Source organism: Carassius auratus, chromosome 21 (genome assembly GCF_003368295.1).
Source record: "Carassius auratus strain Wakin chromosome 21, ASM336829v1, whole genome shotgun sequence".
In the NCBI taxonomy this organism is placed as follows: Eukaryota; Metazoa; Chordata; class Actinopteri; order Cypriniformes; family Cyprinidae; genus Carassius; species Carassius auratus.
In genome coordinates this window covers 17620499-17639363 of record NC_039263.1, presented here as the reverse complement: position 1 = coordinate 17639363, position 18865 = coordinate 17620499, and the positions used below count along the sequence as shown (strand labels likewise).

General features: G+C 38.0%; 2 protein-coding genes across 5 annotated transcripts in view; one reads left to right on the top strand and one right to left on the bottom strand.

The window, feature by feature from the left end:
* The window catches only part of LOC113038752 (mitotic-spindle organizing protein 2), a 1160083-nt gene that overhangs the window by 80033 nt on the left and 1061185 nt on the right, over positions 1-18865 (bottom strand). The gene's annotated exons all lie outside the window — the stretch shown is intronic.
* Positions 1-18865, top strand: part of LOC113038708 (RIMS-binding protein 2) — a 50461-nt gene that overhangs the window by 8141 nt on the left and 23455 nt on the right. For all 3 annotated transcript variants that reach the window (XM_026196325.1, XM_026196326.1, XM_026196324.1), the window contains exons 4-5: positions 11022-11105; positions 17846-17935. In XM_026196325.1, coding sequence (XP_026052110.1) covers positions 11022-11105; positions 17846-17935 — 174 coding nt within the window. The remainder of the gene's footprint in view (positions 1-11021; positions 11106-17845; positions 17936-18865) is intronic.

Below are 18865 nucleotides of genomic sequence, written 5' to 3'. Positions count from 1 at the left end.
CATACAAAATGTGCAGGACAGGAGGAAATCCATGACAGGTTTGAGAACCACTGCTTTAGAGCATACTTTAGAGATTTACCGAAAATTAAGGACGTTTTTTTAAGTGGATGGGGAAAGGTTCCAAACCTGTATGACTATCTTACTTGCAACTTTGAAGGACACTGATAATCTTCCCCTCCAGGGGGCTGTTCACCGTTGCAACCAGAATGTTCAGTCTGGGAACTGAAACTCAGTGAATATCAGCCTGATTTGTTGAAATGTTTCAGTTTTGTGGACTTTATTAATGGATTCATTTAAAAGATTGTAATGTACTCTAAAAATGATTTGTTCATGAACCAGGCATCACAATATTTCTAATAAGAACTTTCAAGAAGAGTTTGAGTGGATGTTAAGATTTTCTGTTACTTACAGCTTACACTGCTGTTAAAAAAAATATGGGCTCAGTATTTTTTTAAAGACAAAGTTTTATTCAACAAGGATTAATTCAATTAAATCCTAAATGGCAGTAAATACACCTCAAATAAATAATAAATGCTGTTCTTCTACATTTCTATTTATCAAAGAATCCTGAAAAGTATCATGGTTTCAACAAAATCATTAAGCAGCACATCTGTTTTCAACATTGATAATAATAAAAAAAAAACATTAAGCATCAAAAATTGAGCATCAAAACAGCATGATTCCTGAAGGATCAGACACTAGAGACCTTGAGTAATGGCTGCTAAAAAAATTCAGCTGTGCCAACAAAGGAACAAATGAAATTCAAATTGAAAACAGCTATTTTGAATTGCAATCATTTATTATTTCTATAATTTATTATAAATTACATTTCATAATACTGAGTCATAATATAAAGAGACTTCTTTGAGACACATTACAAAATTCTGCCCCTTCTTTTGAACAGTGTAAAAGTGCTTTTCACATAGAATGATATCTTATGGCTTTAGCAAAATAAAAATATGGTGTATGTATACAAATTGAATGATATTATGCTGTTATGTTCCTTAACATATAGCAGTGCTCTAAATGTACCAGCACTACAGTAGGTGATTCATACTATCAATAGTTTATTTAATAAATTGTACTATAAGTAGGTAGGGGCAACTATGTCTCTGTGAGTATTAAGAACACACTCATTGTGTGTTGCTTTGAAAATGTGTTAATTTAAACAAACTTTAGTAATAATCATAACACAATGCTAAAGTTTCTGTGGTCTTTCAATGGAAACCTGCTTGAATTCCTTTAACTGGAAGAGAGGCAAAGGAACGTCAAGTCTGCCAAGGCTGGCATTGGTTCAGATTCAAAATGATCACACCTTTTCATTTATTAGCTTCAGTTGTGATAGTGGTGAACCAGACGAATATGCCGTGGCAGTCGTTGCAGTGTGAGTCCTGTGGCTGGTTGCCAGGCGACTCTGACGGACAGCGCAGAGAGTGAACCTGTGGTGAGGAATGACCTTCTGTCTCTGGAGGAAGTGTCTCACGCCTGCTGCTGCTTAGGAACCGCCCACCTCTTCTCTATGGCACTGCCTTTCCTGTGGAGAAAGGAAGGCCGTGGAAAAGCCTGGCTGTAGTATAATTAGTTTCATGCATAACAGTCATGACTATAATGACAAAAGCAGATCATTAATACAGAGTAATTACAGTCCGGAGAGAGGCACATCTACTTAAGTAGCTGAGCCAAAGTATGTTTCAGTCAAGAATTTAGAGTGAAAGGAGTATACAGTGTTTTACCTTTAAGGATTTTGCCAGTCAAGAGAAGAAAGGGTTATATCAGAAGGGTTGGGCCCTGGCTTGGTTTGCCATGTCCTCTAATAGAATTAGACTGAGACAGTGATCTCTTAGCTGGGCCATGTTGCTTGCTTAACTGTATTTTCCTCTCCATTTCATCGACCGCTGGAGTCATTTGGAGCAGGAGGTCCATTCCATTCCAGATCCTTGTCTCAATTGTTAGACCAGGACAGGAAGCATCAGCTCCATCTGAATTTGTGACCACTGAGAGCTGAGAGCACTGTTTCGTTAATTTTGTTAATTGCAATCTTGTGTTGAAATGTTAATGTGATATAACAAAGTGAATGTTTCAGAATGTAGGCTGATATTTGCTTGAGTGTCATCTGAAATAAAAACAAATCTTTCATGAAACTCAAGATGCTGCAGTCTGATAGGTGTCAATCTTTTCTGATGATAATCTATCACATGGTGCAGCTGATTGGTTCTTTGTCAAGTCAAGTCACCTTTATTTATATAGCGCTTTAAACAAAATACATTGCGTCAAAGCAACTGAACAACATTAATTAGGAAAAGGTTGTCAATAATGCAAAATGACCTTTAAAGGCAGTTCATCATTGAATTCAGTGATGCCATCTCAGTTCAGTTTAAATAGTGTCTGTGCAATTAGGCTCAGTTGGTGGGGCCAGTTCTCCTCTGACCAGATGAAACCAGCAGTTCAATTCCAAGCTGCAGCAAAGTCAGATTGTGCAGAAGAATCATCTGTTTCCTGTGATCTTGTCCCGGTGGTGGTCTGAGACAAGGTCTTTACAGGGGATCTGAATCTGGGGCTCTAGTTGTCCTGGTCTCCGCTCTCTTTCAGGGCTGTAGAGGTCCTTTCTTGGCGCCGATCCACCATCTGGTCTGGATACGTACTTGATCCGGGTGACTGCAGTGACCCTATGATCTGGATACAGACTGGATCTGGTGGCAACGGTGACCTCGGAATAATAGAGAAACAGACTAATATTAGCGTAGATGCCATTCTTCTAATGATGTAGCAAGAACATCGGGTGTTATGGGAAGTGTTCCCGGTTCCGGTTTACCTAATTAATGCAGCCTAAAAATCCTTTAACTGATTTGGATATTAGAAGCGTATTAGTATGTTATGTGTAAGCCAGTTAAAGCGATAGGTCTTTAAGCTAGATTTATACTGAGAGAGTGTGTCTACCTCCTGAACAATGTTAGGTAGGTTAAATAGGAAAAGGATCTGCCGCCCGCAGTTGATTTTGATATTCTAGGTATTATCAAATTGAGATAATTTTGAGAACGCAGCGGACGTGGAGGATTATGTAATGTAACAATAGCTCATTCAAATACTGAGGTGCTAAACCATTCAGTGCTTTATAAGTAATAAGCAATATTTTAAAATCTATGCAATGTTTGATAGGGAGCCAGTGCAGTGTTGACAGGACCGGTGTTCTGTCGATTTGTCCTACGCTGTCAGATTTTCCTACCTCCCACCAAAACAGTGGGTAGTACAATTCCACAACGAAAATTCTTCTGTAAAGTTATGGTTTATTAACGTCTACACCTACCACAACCCTAATCATACCCTTACAGTACTGCAAATACAGTAATTATGTGTAATATTCGCGGTTGTAGCTAAAAGGGATACAGTTACAGGAAACCAACAATAAATATTATTTTCTACCAATTAGATTGCGTTTTTATTAAAGTCTACACCTACCCCAGCCCTAAACCTACCCTTACAGTAATGCAAATACATTAAATATCGTTGTTTAGCATGAGACAAAGGACGCGATATTGATGTGCGCGTGCGCAGTAAACCCGCATAGGAAAATCTGACAGGGTAGGATAAAATGTCAGGACACCGGGCTAATATGGTCATAATTCCAGGTTCTATTAAGAACTCTTGTTGCTGCATTTTGGACTAACTGTAGTTTACTAAGCGTGCAGAACAACCACCCAATAAACATTACAATCATTTAACCTTGAGGTCATAAATGCATGGATTAACATTTCTGCATTTGACATTGAGAGCATAGGCCGTAATTTAGATATATTTTTGAGATGGAAAAATGCAGTTTTACAAATGCTAGAAACGTGGATTTCTAAGGAAAGATTGCTATCAAATATCACACCTAGGTTCCTAACTGATGACGAAGAATTGACAGAGCAACCATCAAGTCTTAGACAGTGTTCTAGGTTATTATATGCAGAGTTTTTAGGTCCTATAATTAACACCTCTGTTTTTTCAGAATTAAGCAGTAAAAAATTACTTGTCATCTAGTTTTTTATATCGACTATGCATTCCATTAGTTTTTCAAATTGGTGTGTTTCACCGGGCCACTAAGAAATATAGAGCTGAGTATCATCAGCATAACAGTGAAAGCTAACACCATGTTTCCTGATGATATCTCCCAAGGGTAACATGTAAAGCGTGAAGAGTAACGGCCCTAGTACTGAGCCTTGAGGTACTCCATACTGCACTTGTGATCGATATGATACCTCTTCATTCACTGCTACGAATTGATGGCGGTCATATAAGTACGATTTAAACCATGCTAATGCACTTCCATTAATGCCAACAAAGTGTTCTAGTCTATGCAAAAGAATGTTGTTGTCAATAGTGTCAAACGCAGCACTAAGATCCAATAGCACTAATAGAGAGATACAACCACGATCAGATGATAAGAGCTGGTCACTACTGTATCAGCAGCCAATTAGCTTACTGATGGACATTCATATATTTGGCTAGTGCTTGGTTCAGAAACCCTCCACCTCCCCCAGCTCCACTTGTATAGATCTGCTATACAGGGTGATTCATGTATATTATATATGAGGGTTATTTTATGTTATATGTGCTGCAGCAGTATTTCTTACATTCTCATAGCAGCATGTTGTGGATGTATTGGCAGTAGCAAGTGTACCAAACACACTGACACATTGTCATGTACATTGCTATGCTAAACCCGCTGAGAATTGTCATGATTGAACTGTAGAACAAGATAGAACTGGTTACATTTTTTGACAATTTTTTTTTATGAAAATGTTATATTTATTTTAAAATAGGTTTAATGCACTATTAAATATGCAATATAAACTGATACTGGTCAATTAAAAAAATATATTTTATAAAGTATATGGTACCAATATCTTACCTAGTTAATTTTTAAATATTTTGTGCATAAAAAAGAAACATTAAACTGAAGTTCCTTCTGTAAATTACAGTTTTGTTCATCTCTTGCCTTATTTCTTAAAACCCACTGCATTATGTGGAAGTCATATATTATGAGCATGATTGGCCATGGGGAATAATATTGTGACCTCAGTTCTCTGAAAGCAATTTTCACAATTGATTTCTGCATGCCAGTTGCCAAAACAGAATGAATCACTGCCTTTAAACTAAAATCTGGGATTAATATTTATTCCTCTGCTGCTTGTGAATTCCCATTTTTAGAGTCGTGCCTCTGTGACTGTGTATTGAAGGGAGAGGAAAAACAACAAAAAAACACCTTCAGGGAAGATATTCAGTTTAGTTTCTGGAGCGAATATCCCTTCTGCTGTTCCTCTAATTGAAGCATCCCAGAGAGATACAAGGGCTTAAAACTAACCAGGTCTCTGCTACATTCCTATTAACATAAGTTGCGAAAGGCTTTTTTTATATTAAGTTAGATATTTGAGTTTTATGTAAAGAAAACTAATTTCCAACATAAATTAAGTTCAGCAAAATAATAAATTTTGCAGTGTACTTGATGTATCTTACTAACGTCTGTCTTAAGTTATCCTCTGTAGAGAAGCTTCTATCAAGAACAAATTGTAGAAGTAAATGTAAATTTTAACTATCCTAACTCTCCCAGACCTCTCTGGAGAGTGACTCCTACACTGTTAACCTCTCCATATGAAATACGTGCTTTTATTTTATTTTTTAAAAGATGAAGACTGAAGATGATTTCTAGACACCATTACTCTTATATCCATTTATACCAACATTGACAGTTACCACTAAAGCTGTACAGTGACCCAGTGTAGTAAAGGAACTTTTGCTTCACCTTGATGGCAAGTGAATCGAGAATATTTCGTACCATCAATGAAACTGCATTTTTTTTAAATTCCTTTTCTGTTATATTTAGCAGTTTTTTTCTCTTGCCCATTAGTAACAGAGAGTAGAAGTCATTATTTTGTAACTACAGCTACCACAAAACCATGACACAGTGTTAAGTTTTAATATTTAGTGTGCTTGTCTTCACTGTTTCTGTAATGTATATGCACTCCCTTTAACTGGAAATCTATATAGGCCATCCCATACATATGGAATCCCACAATTTTATCGGCGCTTTAAAAGCTTTGTGGTACAGTATGATGTTTCATATCCATTAAACATGCAGGTCTATTTCGATGCAGTGTGTAGATCCCTCTCTTACAGCAAGCCGAAAGCCACATCCTGAATCATTTTATACCTAGTCATGTTTGCAAGCAGAGATATCAGTCTGACTGCAGGGTTTCTCAGATGTGGGACTCCCTTAAAGCAGAGCTGATTGCAGCAGAAGGAAAGCGGGCGGTACCTCTAAAGCAGGTTAACGTCAAACTCTGTACATGATGTGACTTTGTGTGTTTGTGTGTGTGTGTGTATAAATATATATAAAACTTTGTGTATCCCATTTATATAAAAAGTATATTGTATTCTAAAAAAATTATATAACTTTTTAATATAATAGTACTGTTAAAGGGATAGTTTACCCAAAAAAGAAAATTCTGTCATTAATTACTCACCCTCGTGTCGTTCCAAACATTCGTTTATCTGCAGAATTCAAATTATTTTGATGAAATCTGAAAGGTTTCTGACCTTGCATTGACAGCAATGGAACTAGAGACTTTTTGCTATTTTTGTATTCTTTGCACACAAAGTCCTGGGCCTTGAATGTGTCAGTTGCGTTACTGTCTATGCAGGGTCAGAAAGCTCTCGGGATTTCATCAAAAATATCTTAATTTGTGTTCCGAAGATGGACGAAGGTCTTGTGGGTTTGGAATGACACGAGGAAAAGATTTAAATTATTGTAAATCTTTACAATAATCAATTTGTTAAATATTTATCAGCATTTATAAATAATGAATAATGTTAATTCAAGAATTAACTAATGTTAATTTATACAAAAGTTAAAAATGTATTAGTAGATAAATAAAATGCTGAAAAAGTATTGTTCATAATTTTAGTTTAATAATTAACAATAAGTAACTTCCAGAGAAACACATTTCAGTCAACATTGGGCGTCAGTCCCTGCTGAAGGGGTATATTTGCACCTTGAAGATTTTTTTCTCAGTAAGCTCCATCTACTCCTTGTGTATGCTTCACTTCTGCTGGGAGGTTTGGTACCGTCAGGGAAGGATCATGGTTTTAGGAGTTGCCGCCCACTCTGCTTGTGCAGCATGGAGCAGGCCTTGTAAAGAGAGAAGGAGAATGAGAAAGAGAGAGAGCTGCCGTTACCTCTGTCTGACATTTGCACGCCCAGAGGAAGCAAGACGGAGGAGGAGAGGAAGATTGCAAAAGGGAAAGGAATGAACATTTTCTGCAAGTTTAAGAGCCTTTGGAACTGGAAATTGAGACGGTAAATATTTCCTCTTCTCATTTATCCTTTTGCTGCAGTTCTCTGTTCCTCTCACTTTCCTTCCTCTGCCTGCAGCTTGGCTGTGGGGATTCCAGCATGTGTTTCTGCATGAGGAGATGTGCAGCACTGTAAATCCTCTCTCTCTCTCTCTCTCTCTCTCTCTCTGAGTATACGTTCTCATAGCTGGGTATTGCCCCAGTTCATACATCATGTATTTCCATGCTTTTGGATGCATGATGAAGGATGATGCAAGAGCTCAAGTGATTTTTCTCAAGAATGATAATAGATCAAGGGTTTCTCTTTCAACATGTATGCATGTATTATCAAAAATATGAACACATGTTCCACCTGTATTGTTACTTTTCTGCATTTCCATTAATTTTGGGCAGCAGGTTTTCTAAACTGTGATTTTAGGTTTGTTGTTTTATGGGTTGTCCTGGATCAGACTTTTAAAACTGGATAACCTGCTTCTTCACTGCATCTCTCCGATTGTCATAGTTACAGCGAATCCCCCGCCTTAGCTGAGTGACACTTGCTGTTCAATAGTTATTGATTTATTTAAAAATACCCCATGCCCTGTGTTCTTCTTCTGGTCCTGTTACAATCCACTCATAAAGCAATATATATGAATGCATTATTTGCTGTTTGCAAGATTAAAATATGTCAGCACATTAGTATGCTCACTACCTTTTAAATCCGATGTTACTATGTGCATGACCCATAATCGTCTTAGTAAATGTACATCATTAGTATTGCATTGTAAATTCCCTTTGGTAATGTAAATCTTAATGTAAAGTTCTCTTTGTCTTAATTAAGTGGCCCTTTGCTTCAGGAAATTTGCAAGAGTTATCATCAAAAGAAGAGCTTCCTAATACATTAAGCTAGTGTACATTGAAAGTCAGTCAGGATGTTCTCAATGCCAAACCGAGCCTTGAGTCTCAGCCAGATTCATCACCGTTTCTTTTTTAGGATAGTGGGGGAAACAGGCTTAAATGACGGTACTCTAATACCCAGCTAACAGGCCATCCTGAGCTGCCTCAAAATCCATGATGCCGTCAAAAGTGATTCAAAGTGGCCTATTTCTAGTGATAATGCACATAAATGTAGAAAGGAATAATAATTCTGAATAGAGTGCTGTAGGAATGAGTACTAAAGCCTTAAAAAAGGAACTGCTTTCATCGTCCCAAAGTCAAAAGGTTTCTAAGTTAAATGCCTAAAATAAGGTCTGTGGTTAACATAAGCTCAACATATTTTCATGCTTTATTCAACAACACTAAACATGTCATTACTACCCCCCGCTTTTTACCCCAATTTTTTATATACTTTTAAATGTATTTAAAAAGTGGGACTACAGAGGTCTTCAGGGTGATTCAACGTCATCACACAGAAGAGGAAAAGGCTTTTACTCACTAGTTTGCTTTTACCATGTTTATAATCACACTCCTGCAGACTGTTAGTCAATTAATTAGATCATTAGAATTAGTCAACTTGTAGATTCTAAAGAGTTGTCAGAAGTATAATAGTGGAGATGTTGAACTCACCGGTTGTATTTAGCCTTCAGAATTCTTAAAAGCTGCATTCATTTGTGAAGATTAGCCTGACGAACTAAAAGGGTATGAACTGTAAACCTTTGTTGGTCACAGAGCTTATTTTTTCTAATAATCCAAAGCCATTGAAAAAAATTTTATTGGATTTTTTTTTGAGGGAACCAGGGTGATGTTAACTTCTGGGTTGGTCTGCAAAAATATGGCAGTGATTTATAGATGGTTGCTGCGTGACTGTTGCTTTTGCAGAGCTGTGCATACAAAGAAAGTCAGTGAGGTCCAAAACAACCTTGAACCCAACATACTTGGATTCAAAATTGAACATTAGGTTGAGTATATGATCATTTAATTTTCATTTTGGGACGAACAAGTCCTTTAAAATGCTGTTAAAAACACAGAGATTCACTGATAATCACAATCTAACAGACTCGGAGGCTTCTTGGCACCAAGAGTCTCGGGCCGGCAGGATGCTGAGCCAAGAATAAATCATTCACCATGTTGACATCCTGAGCACTGTAGCATCATTATCACACCCCATGCATATATCTCTGGAGTTCGCAGGAGGAAGCTTCCACCAATACATAATATATGTGAGTTTCATGAGAAAGACAAGGAGATTAGAATACAAAGATCAAGTCTCTCTATAGCGCTTGACATTGACATACAGATCTTGAGATTTCATTTCTTTGTCTTTTTTTACCTTTAACCTGTTGTCTGTCCCTTTCCTCATTTCATACTACTTACCCTCTCGTCTGTGATGAATGAGAACTAGTATCATTTATGATGCTATGAGTCAAAGAGGAGGCAGGCACACGACACATGTCTATTTTGAATTCCCAGGCAGTGTCCCTTTAGTCCCCCACTCCAGAGATTATCTCTCAAAACGTGTAGGAGAGAGTCCTGTATAATCATACGCTTCCCGAGAAACCCTTTCGCAAACACGGACCCCCTCCGAGGCATCTCTGTCCCCATTTCGCATAAGACAGACGTATAGAAATTAATAACATGGTTAATGGAGTCATAATGGTATCTTATAATTATAGGGCAGACGAAACCTGAGATTTCCTTCACCTAGAGATGTGCTTCCTCCCTGTTGAAATGTACCACGTCATGGTGATTCCTTTCAGGGTGTACAGTTACACATGAACCATCTTGTATTTTCACACTCTTGGACCGTTTTCCAAGTGGAGGGAGTTTGCCGTACCCTGCGAGTTTAGTTTAACAATGAATTTTGAATGAGTGCCAAACTGCCAAATAGGCTGCTCATTCTCATGGTTAACGTGCTACCTGGATGAGTAGGTTTCTATAGCAACCCCAAAGTCCCCTCCCCCACTGTAAAGCGAACATGAGCACGCAATGCATACCGCTTTGACTTGCCAGGAATGATACTGTCACTTTGCCAGTCAGGCAGTGCGAGTATTTACCGTACAGTGTTAATAGCTCAGAAAAATGATCTGCATTTTCCCGTTCTTCTCATTAAATTGTAGGTGCTGTCTTGGTGTGATGAGGCTGATTTGGGTGAAAAAGCCCTCGGTTTAGGAAAGCTCAGCCGTGTAACATGTTGACACAGATGAACCGGTTGTTACTTCCACACCACTAGGTTTAAGCTCCCAGCTGTTTCTTCTCTGCCCCTGCCTGAAGAGCCCTGATGCTACGCATAAGTGCTTTAAAACACTGTACTGTACTGGGATTGGCCAAAGACGCTGTCAGTCCTGAACAGAATCTGCTGAGAATCAGGAGAGCTCATCTATCTATTGCCTTAAATGATTCAGACCATTCCTAGACGTTCAGGAACTCTGTAAATGTCCATTATAAAGAATGTAATGGACTGTTGACGTCACATATATAACTGAATTGTAATTTGTGCACCAATCGCATTATAATACTGTATATACTGTATATAGTGCATGCATCTATCCTTATCTTTTCATTTGTGTCAGGTTGTTGTTGCATTTGAGTAAATATGGGATTGTCCTTGGTTGAGGTCCTTTTATAGTATCTGGAATCTGCTTCAATGCAGTCCTTTTAGCTAAATGATAAAAATCACTATATCTTCCATGTATTCTGTTATAAGATGTGTATTTTAAATCTTATCAGTTAAATCAGTCATGTTCTTTATTTTTTGTTTTTCATCACTGTAGGAGTCAGAGGTCAACGAGCGGAGGAAAAGGTGTCAGATCCTTGAGAGAGAAGTGAAGAATAAGGCATTAGAATGTAAGACTTTGGTGAGTACAAGCTACATAGTGCATAAAGTCATGGCTGATAATGTCAGAAAGTCATTTGTGATCTTCTGGTGCACTCCATAAAGTGTAAACCACAACTGATACACTGGTCTGTACACTTTAAAGATTGAAAGCTGTTCTCCTGGGTATTTTTTCGGAAATACATGTCCTTCCATTTGCAAAAGCTTTCAATGCTCTCAACAGCCAAACTTGTTGCTCAAGAGACCTTTGTCTTTGCTAGTCATTCTCTCTTCAAACTTGTTTCAGACAAGTTTCCTGAGCACTCCAGTCTTTTATTAACAATTTTGTTGTATTTTATTTTTCATTTTTATTTTGCTTTTATTTAAAAAGGCTACTGCTAAACATTCAAAATACAATTATTTTAGTTTTGTGTATTTTCTTTGTTTTTTTTTGTATTGTTTTAAAATAATTTAATAAATAATAATAATCACAAAGTTTTTTTTTATTTTATTTAAATTTTATAATTTGTATCCCTAACCCCAATATTCAGATTTATAGCATAACCCTCAACTGTCAAAGTACTTCTGTAAATTGAAATTGACATGATGATGATGGTGATTAGCCATTCAGTCATATCCGAATCTTGGCGATCCTTGGCGAATACTCGCCATGCTTTCCGATCTTCTACTTTCTTTTTCAGCTGTTCAATGCCTAACTCTGTGTCGCTTCTAATGATATCAAGCCATTGTGTTTTTGGCGGCCTCTTTTCCTTTTTCTGCAAACTATGCCAAGCATCATTACATGTTCTAGTGAAGCTGTTCTCATAACGTGGCTGAAAAAGGTAAGATGCAGTTTTGTAATTTTGCCTTCAAGTGACATCTCTGGTTGTATACACTTCAGGACATCTCTATTGGAAACTCTTGCTGTCCATGGTATCCTCAAGAGCCTTCTCCAGCACCATAACTCAAAGGCGTCTATCCTTCTTCGATTGTTTTTTTTTTCACAGTTCAGCGCTCACATACGCACAGTATAATGATATAAAAAATGCAATTGCCTGGACTAGTCTACATTTGATTGTAAGATTGATGTGTTTACTCTTACAGATTAATTTCATGCTTAGCATTGCATTACGTCCTAATGATATTCAACGCTTAAAGGGTTAGTTCGCCCAAAAATTATGTCATTAATAACTCACCCTTATGCTGTTCCAAACATGTAAGACCTCCTTTTATCTTCGGAACACAGTTTAAGATATTTTAGATTTAGTCCGAGAGCTCTCAGTCCCTCCATTGAAGCTGTGTGTACGGTATACTGTCCATGTCCAGAAAGGTTAGAAAAACATCATCAAAGTAGTCTATGTGACATCAGAGGGTCCGTTGGAATTTTTTGAAGCATCGAAAATACATTTTGGTCCAAAAATAGCAAAAACGACGACTTTATTCAGCATTGTCTTCTCCTCCATGTCTGTTGTGAGAGAGAGTTCAAATCAAAGCAGTTTGTGATATCCGGTTCGCGAACGATTCATTCAGTTCACCAAATCGAACTGAATCGTTTTAAACAGTTCGCATCTCTAATACACATTAATCCACAAATTTTTGGGCGAACTAACCCTTTAACTTCAGGTGTGCCTGTACAGCCAGTTTGGTCAATCATAGATTTTAAGAAGCAGAACGTCCCAATGCATTCAATTTCCTTTCCATTGATAGTTACGTTAAAGGGTTAGTTCACCCAAGAGTGAAAATTTGTCAATTTGACTTTGCTTTTTCAGAATAATCCAATATTATATAAAAATTTTGTCCTTGCTCTTCCAAGCCTTTCAGTGGGGAAAGCAGGTGTTCGTTCTCAACTGTTCAGAAGACGTGAAATAAAGTGCGCGCATCTGGCTCTGGGGGGTGAATTAAGTCCTTCTGTAGTGAATCCATGTGTTTTGTTGTACGATAAATATCCAGATTTCAAATGCAATAAACACTTTTTTTCTCACTTCTGCTTACTGTTGGGAACTGGAAGTCATGCAGGCGGATGATGAAAGATGTATGCATCGCGTGCGCGTCTCTGGGCAATGTAGGAGCAAAGGAAACAACGTTTACTTTAGCTCCTCTTGGCTTATTTCAAAACTTAAAAAATCCTCGTTTTGTGCTTCTAATTTGTGACCAGCGTTTTGTTTTGTTCTCTCTCAGTGTTCGTCACTAACTGCGTAGCGCTGACGAACTACGACATCCGCCTGCACGTCTTCTGGTTCCCCACAGTCGGCAGAAGTAAGAAAAAAAAAGTCTTTATTAGTTTGAAATCTGGATATTTATTTTATGAAATTGCTTGGATTTGCTACAAGGGGGCTTTATTCTCCCCCTGGAGCCATGTGAGGGACGTTTTATTACAAGATACGAGCACTTTATTTCACGTCTTCTGAACAGTTGACAACAAACACCCACTTACCCCCATTGAAAGGCTTGGAAGAGTAAGGACAATTTTTAATATAACTTCGATTGGATTATTCTGAAAGAGGAAAATGGTGAGTAGAAGATAGAGAATACACCCCTTTTATTTCTGAACCATTCTTTGTCATCAAACTGCACTCGAACAACAGCTTCTTGATCTGTATAATCTTATCACCTGGGTCAGATGAGGTGATATTCCCAATTTTTTAAGTACCGTCCATAGCTTATCATGTTCAACACAATCAAAAGCCTTACTGGAGTCAGTAAGACATCCTTTTTGAAATTCATTGCATTTTTCAATGATCCATCGCAAATTAGCTATATGGTCACGCGTGCCGCGACCTCAGCGGAGACCAGCCTGCAAATCAGTTGGCGTTGCAGAATGAGTTTTAGAAGGATTTGGCTTATGTGAAGGATCAAGGCATTGACATAAGTATTTAATTATTAATCATTTGAATAGATTTTTCTATCAAGGTTTGCATATTGATATATTTAAAGTGAAGGATTTGGACAATAATCTTCTGCAGATTTTAAAGCCTTTGGACTACACGAGAGCTACATTTTAAATATATGGTCTCACATGTGTAAAGGTCACGTAAGATACCCAACATCTCCCTACTGTTTTTATGAATGAAGCTACCACACACCACCTCATTAGTGGAGATCCTGTGGGTGTTTAATGGGAAAGCACAGGAATAGCACGTCTGATCTGAAAGTACAAGCTCCTTGGTGGCAAATGCTCAAATGTGCTTTCAAGATTCCCTGAGAACCATCTTTATCCTTTTATGTCAACGATGTTAATTTAAAAAAACCTTGTGTTCCAATTAAAGTAGCACCGCTGGCCCAACAGTTAATTTACTCTAATAATTTTTATGAGCTGGGGGGCGTTAATTAGCGTGTTTCATGAGAAACGTGCTTTGAATCTTGTAGAGATGCCATGTCAAGAGGTCACAGAGATGGTTGCTCTAAATAACAAACAGCTGTCTATTTGGATCAAATCTGTCTAATGAGCATTTTTTTCATCATTGCGTGACAAACAACTGAAGTGCCTTATTTGCTTATAGCGGTACATACATTAGTGCACTGACAGTATAAGGGAGGATGTGGCCTCCCTCCCGACCTCCTGTAGCTGTCATGGCAACCACCTGCTCTCAGCGGGAGAGGAGCCCTGAGCTTTCACAGCAGGATCAGAGGCAAAGATTTCTGTTTGTTACAGGTACAGACTGAAGATGTCACCTAAGATTGACAGATCTGCCACTGTAAGCTGCATGTTTAAGAACTGAATGTATTGTCTGCACAAACGTGCACAGAGCAAACCTGTTTTAGTAAGATTGAGTGTAGTACTCAGTGCGCCAGTGCCATTACCTCGGTACAGCAATGGATGTATGGATAGTTGGATAGAACTTGGCATTCTGTGCTCTATCAAAAACTATTTTGGTTATTTATTCAGCACTTTTAGTCTCATGACATTGTCTAAAGCATTAGAGGCACAAAACCCAAAGTATTTTATGGGATCAATTTTTTGCCAAAAGTATTGCAGTCAAGGATACAAAAATTTGCGTGAAAACTAAATGTAAAAATGCAAGTAAAATATATTGCACAGAATTTAAAAATAAAAGCAAAGTTTTCAGAATAGCAAACAATGGTCATGACTAGAAAAATAATAAGCTTAAATAAAAAATTTAGTAATGCATAAAAGTATGAATCAAACTTTAAACACATTTAAAATCACATTGCATAAATCTGAAATGTTAATACAAAACTGTTCGACTTTCACACAAAATCATGTTTTCCTTGTTTATATTTCTCAGTTTTTGTGCTCTGAGATATTTTATTCTCATATTTTACATTTTTGTATGCTTATGCGGTTTTTCACTTTCCTCTCTTCCACGTCCTTCACTTGCTTTTCCAAATGTTGCAGTTTGAATTTGATGTAAATCAGTGAAATATGTTTGATAAAGAGTATCTACAATAAAAATTTACCTAGCATGACAAGTAAACAATCTCATTTCATTTTCTCCATGTCTTATCTCTTATTTTCAGTTTATTAAACAAATGTATTTTTTGTTTCATTTATAGATAAATAATTATACATTATATCCAATATATTATATTTTTTTATGTTTATTGTTAGAAAATAAATAAAAAAATACTGCAAGGCTATTTACAAGTATTTAAAAGTCATGTATTTATTTAATTTAAAAATATAAATGTTATAATTATAAATTAGAATATTTGTTTTATTTATATATAATTATAGGTCTATGTTAATATAATATTTTACACTATATTTTAAATATTGACTTCTACATACAGTAACGTGTCTCTTTTTTTGGCAAACGTGATCAAAACATTGTCTGGATTTAACAAAAAAAAAATGTGCTCAGTTCATTTGGTTTAACATAAGTGAAATGTATTGAGAATCTCTTCACAATTCAACTTGACCACCAGATTTACCGTATCCCAGAGCTCTGTTTCTCCTGTTATACGTCTGTGGTTGTATAACAACACCCACGCACCCTATATGCATCCACAATGCTGCAGTGGTTGGCCATGTAAAGAGCCTCATCTCAGTGAATGTTGTGGAAGGATGAGTAAAGCTTTTCTGAGCAGCTGCAGAACCAGGGGCCAAACTGGAGGGTGGGGATCAGGCAGTCGTGTCTGCTCGAATTAGTCCATTCTTGTGGCACGCTTTCACTCTCTCTCTTCCCAAGACCGCCTCCTTCTTTCACCGTTTTACTTCTTGATCCATCCATATGGAAATCCGAAGCAGGATTCCTGGGTATGATACGTGCCGCTGCTTTAACTTACATCCCTGTGAGAGTTTCAGTTGATAATCCCATGGTAGTCTAATATTTACCACATTAAAGCTGCGTTTAATCAGCCGTGACTGCGCAGCGAACTGCATATTTTTTACTCCTGGTTTCAATGCGCAGCCAGTCCAGTGGCCTCTTAAAGTTCCCTTGAGCAGAGGTTAAAGACTGTCCTTTCATATGAGGTAATAGAACATGATGGCTGAAATGTTCCCAAATGTACAGTATATGCGGATATGCTACACGTGATCCCGCGGGAGGTCTGCGGTGGTCACCGTTTGCAGGCAGCGGAGTGTGCGCGGCCCTCGTGTGCAGTAGCTGTCTTGTCCGGGGTTACGCTGTGGTTGACAGACAGGGCTTCTGACAAGAAAGTTCAAATGCTTCTCTAGTTGCTGTTGAGCAAACCTGCCACCTGATATACTGTGGCATGTGAGCCTGTCAGGATGGGACAGGATGCTGAGTCAGAGAGAAAACTTCATGAGATGGACGGCTGTGTTGAACAATCAAATAAGGGGGTTTGAAATGACTTTCTGACCTTCCTCTTGTGCATTTATGGGTAGATATAGTGCAGTGAAATACAATTTGTCTGCTCAGAAGTGAGTTGATTTTCATTGCCTTTCCCATTGCCTGTTGCCATGTCTTTATTTAAGTTTTTTCTACCACTGATGTCATATGGACTATTTTACACCCTTTCTGGGATGTTTCGGTTGTATTGCTGTCTAGCTTTCGGATTTCATCATAAATATCTCAATTTATGTTCTGAAGATAAACAAAGGTCTTACGGTTTAAAATGACATGAGGGTGAGTAATTAATTACAGAATTTTTAATATGAAGGGACATCTGCAAGTAAGTTATTTGTTGGTTGACTCCCACATAAACAAAAAAATTCAGCTCCTCTGTAGCTTTCCAAACATTTAGATATTTTTGGAACCAGCCAACATTGAAACATTGGCTTAATGGTGTGAGTGTGGGGCGGGGCTCTGTTTAAGTATCCGACCAATGGCAGAGAGGGGAGTGTTTGGGAAACCTGTTTGAAACATTCATTATTTTTGCAGTTTCATTTAGTGATGCTAGTGGCGAAAAGAATTATACACTTCAGAAAAGAAGCGTAAATGGCCTCAATCCAATTAAAAAGGTAATCTACCAACAAATTGAATCCTGGTCTGTGGTAATTGCTGCATAGTGCCATTCTCCGTGAAGTATTGATTAATTTTTCATACATGCTGTGCTAGAGGTTTTGAGATTTGGGTGGCTCTTTAAACACAGCCAGTGATGAATGACTAAATGAGCAACCATTCTCTGTAGGCTAAAGATATTTGTGTTTTCATCGCCCATGGGTTTGTGAATTCTCTAATCAGTCACATATATGTACCCTGTTGTTCACAAGGAGATTAATATATTTATCGTTGGATGATACGGCTTGATGACTTGGTCTTAAATAGTATTTATCTGCAGTTGCACTTCTCATTGATACTGTCGATAGATAGATAGATGACATTGAGCTGACTCCTTTTTTCTTTTTCCTCTTGACAGAAGAATGAGCTTCAGGATGCTTTGCTGGAGAGAAAACGGCTCAATCGTGAGCTGCTTAGTCACACCCTGAAGGCCACACAGTATGAGAAGGTAAGAGAGATGGTCAGCATCACATGCCAACTGAGCCAGATCAATGGCTGCTCATTACATGGCTCTTTTAGGATGTGCCCAAAGGGTTCTTCTCTGCTTCTCATCGGCAGTATTGATCTTATCGCATCCCTTTCTGGTCAATATATCCTCCTTGTTTGTTTTGACCAGATCTTGTTCAATGAAACTGTAAAGGGCTTTGCCTGTATGCATTTATTATGGTTTGAAATCAGCCTCTGTGATGTGACAAGCATGCCCAAATGCGCAATAGAGATGATCATAAAGTGAAAGTGACACCCAAATAGGGTGAGTAGTGAGTAAATGTGAGTAGAGAATCTGCAAAGAAGTGGATATTATTCTAACACAGGACAGCTGAGTGTGGCATTTCATGGCACATGGCACATTTCATGGAAAGGTTTGGCGGTCCCTTTCCGAATAATCTGCAGGCTGCTCTTCTCCGCTAACAGCAAAAAGGGCCATCTGTCACAACCCCAGACAAGTGTCTGAGATAAAATGTCTTCTGTTTAATCAGGTAGCGCTGCCCGCTCCCATTCCCATTCCCTCAATGATCAAAGGCTCATTTCCCAGCATTCAGCGGCGCTAACAAGCATGAGGAGAGTAGGTAAATAACCCCAAGTGGGACGGGTCAGTTTGTCACACGCTTTGGCACCAGACACAATCTCATATACCAATCCTAGATCGATATGAGATGCGAATCAACATCCCCGTTTCTCTCAGCCTGAGCGGATGAAATGTGTGCTAATAAATAAGAGTACGGGCGTGTGCCAGAATGATGCCGCCACAAGTGTGTGATATATTGAGTGGTAAATGTTGATTGGTGGATGGATTCATGTTTGACTGTGTCCTGAGTTTACCCTCTTCTTCTGCACTCATCAGAGTTCTCTGAGCTCTGCCAGCATCGTGAGTCAATGT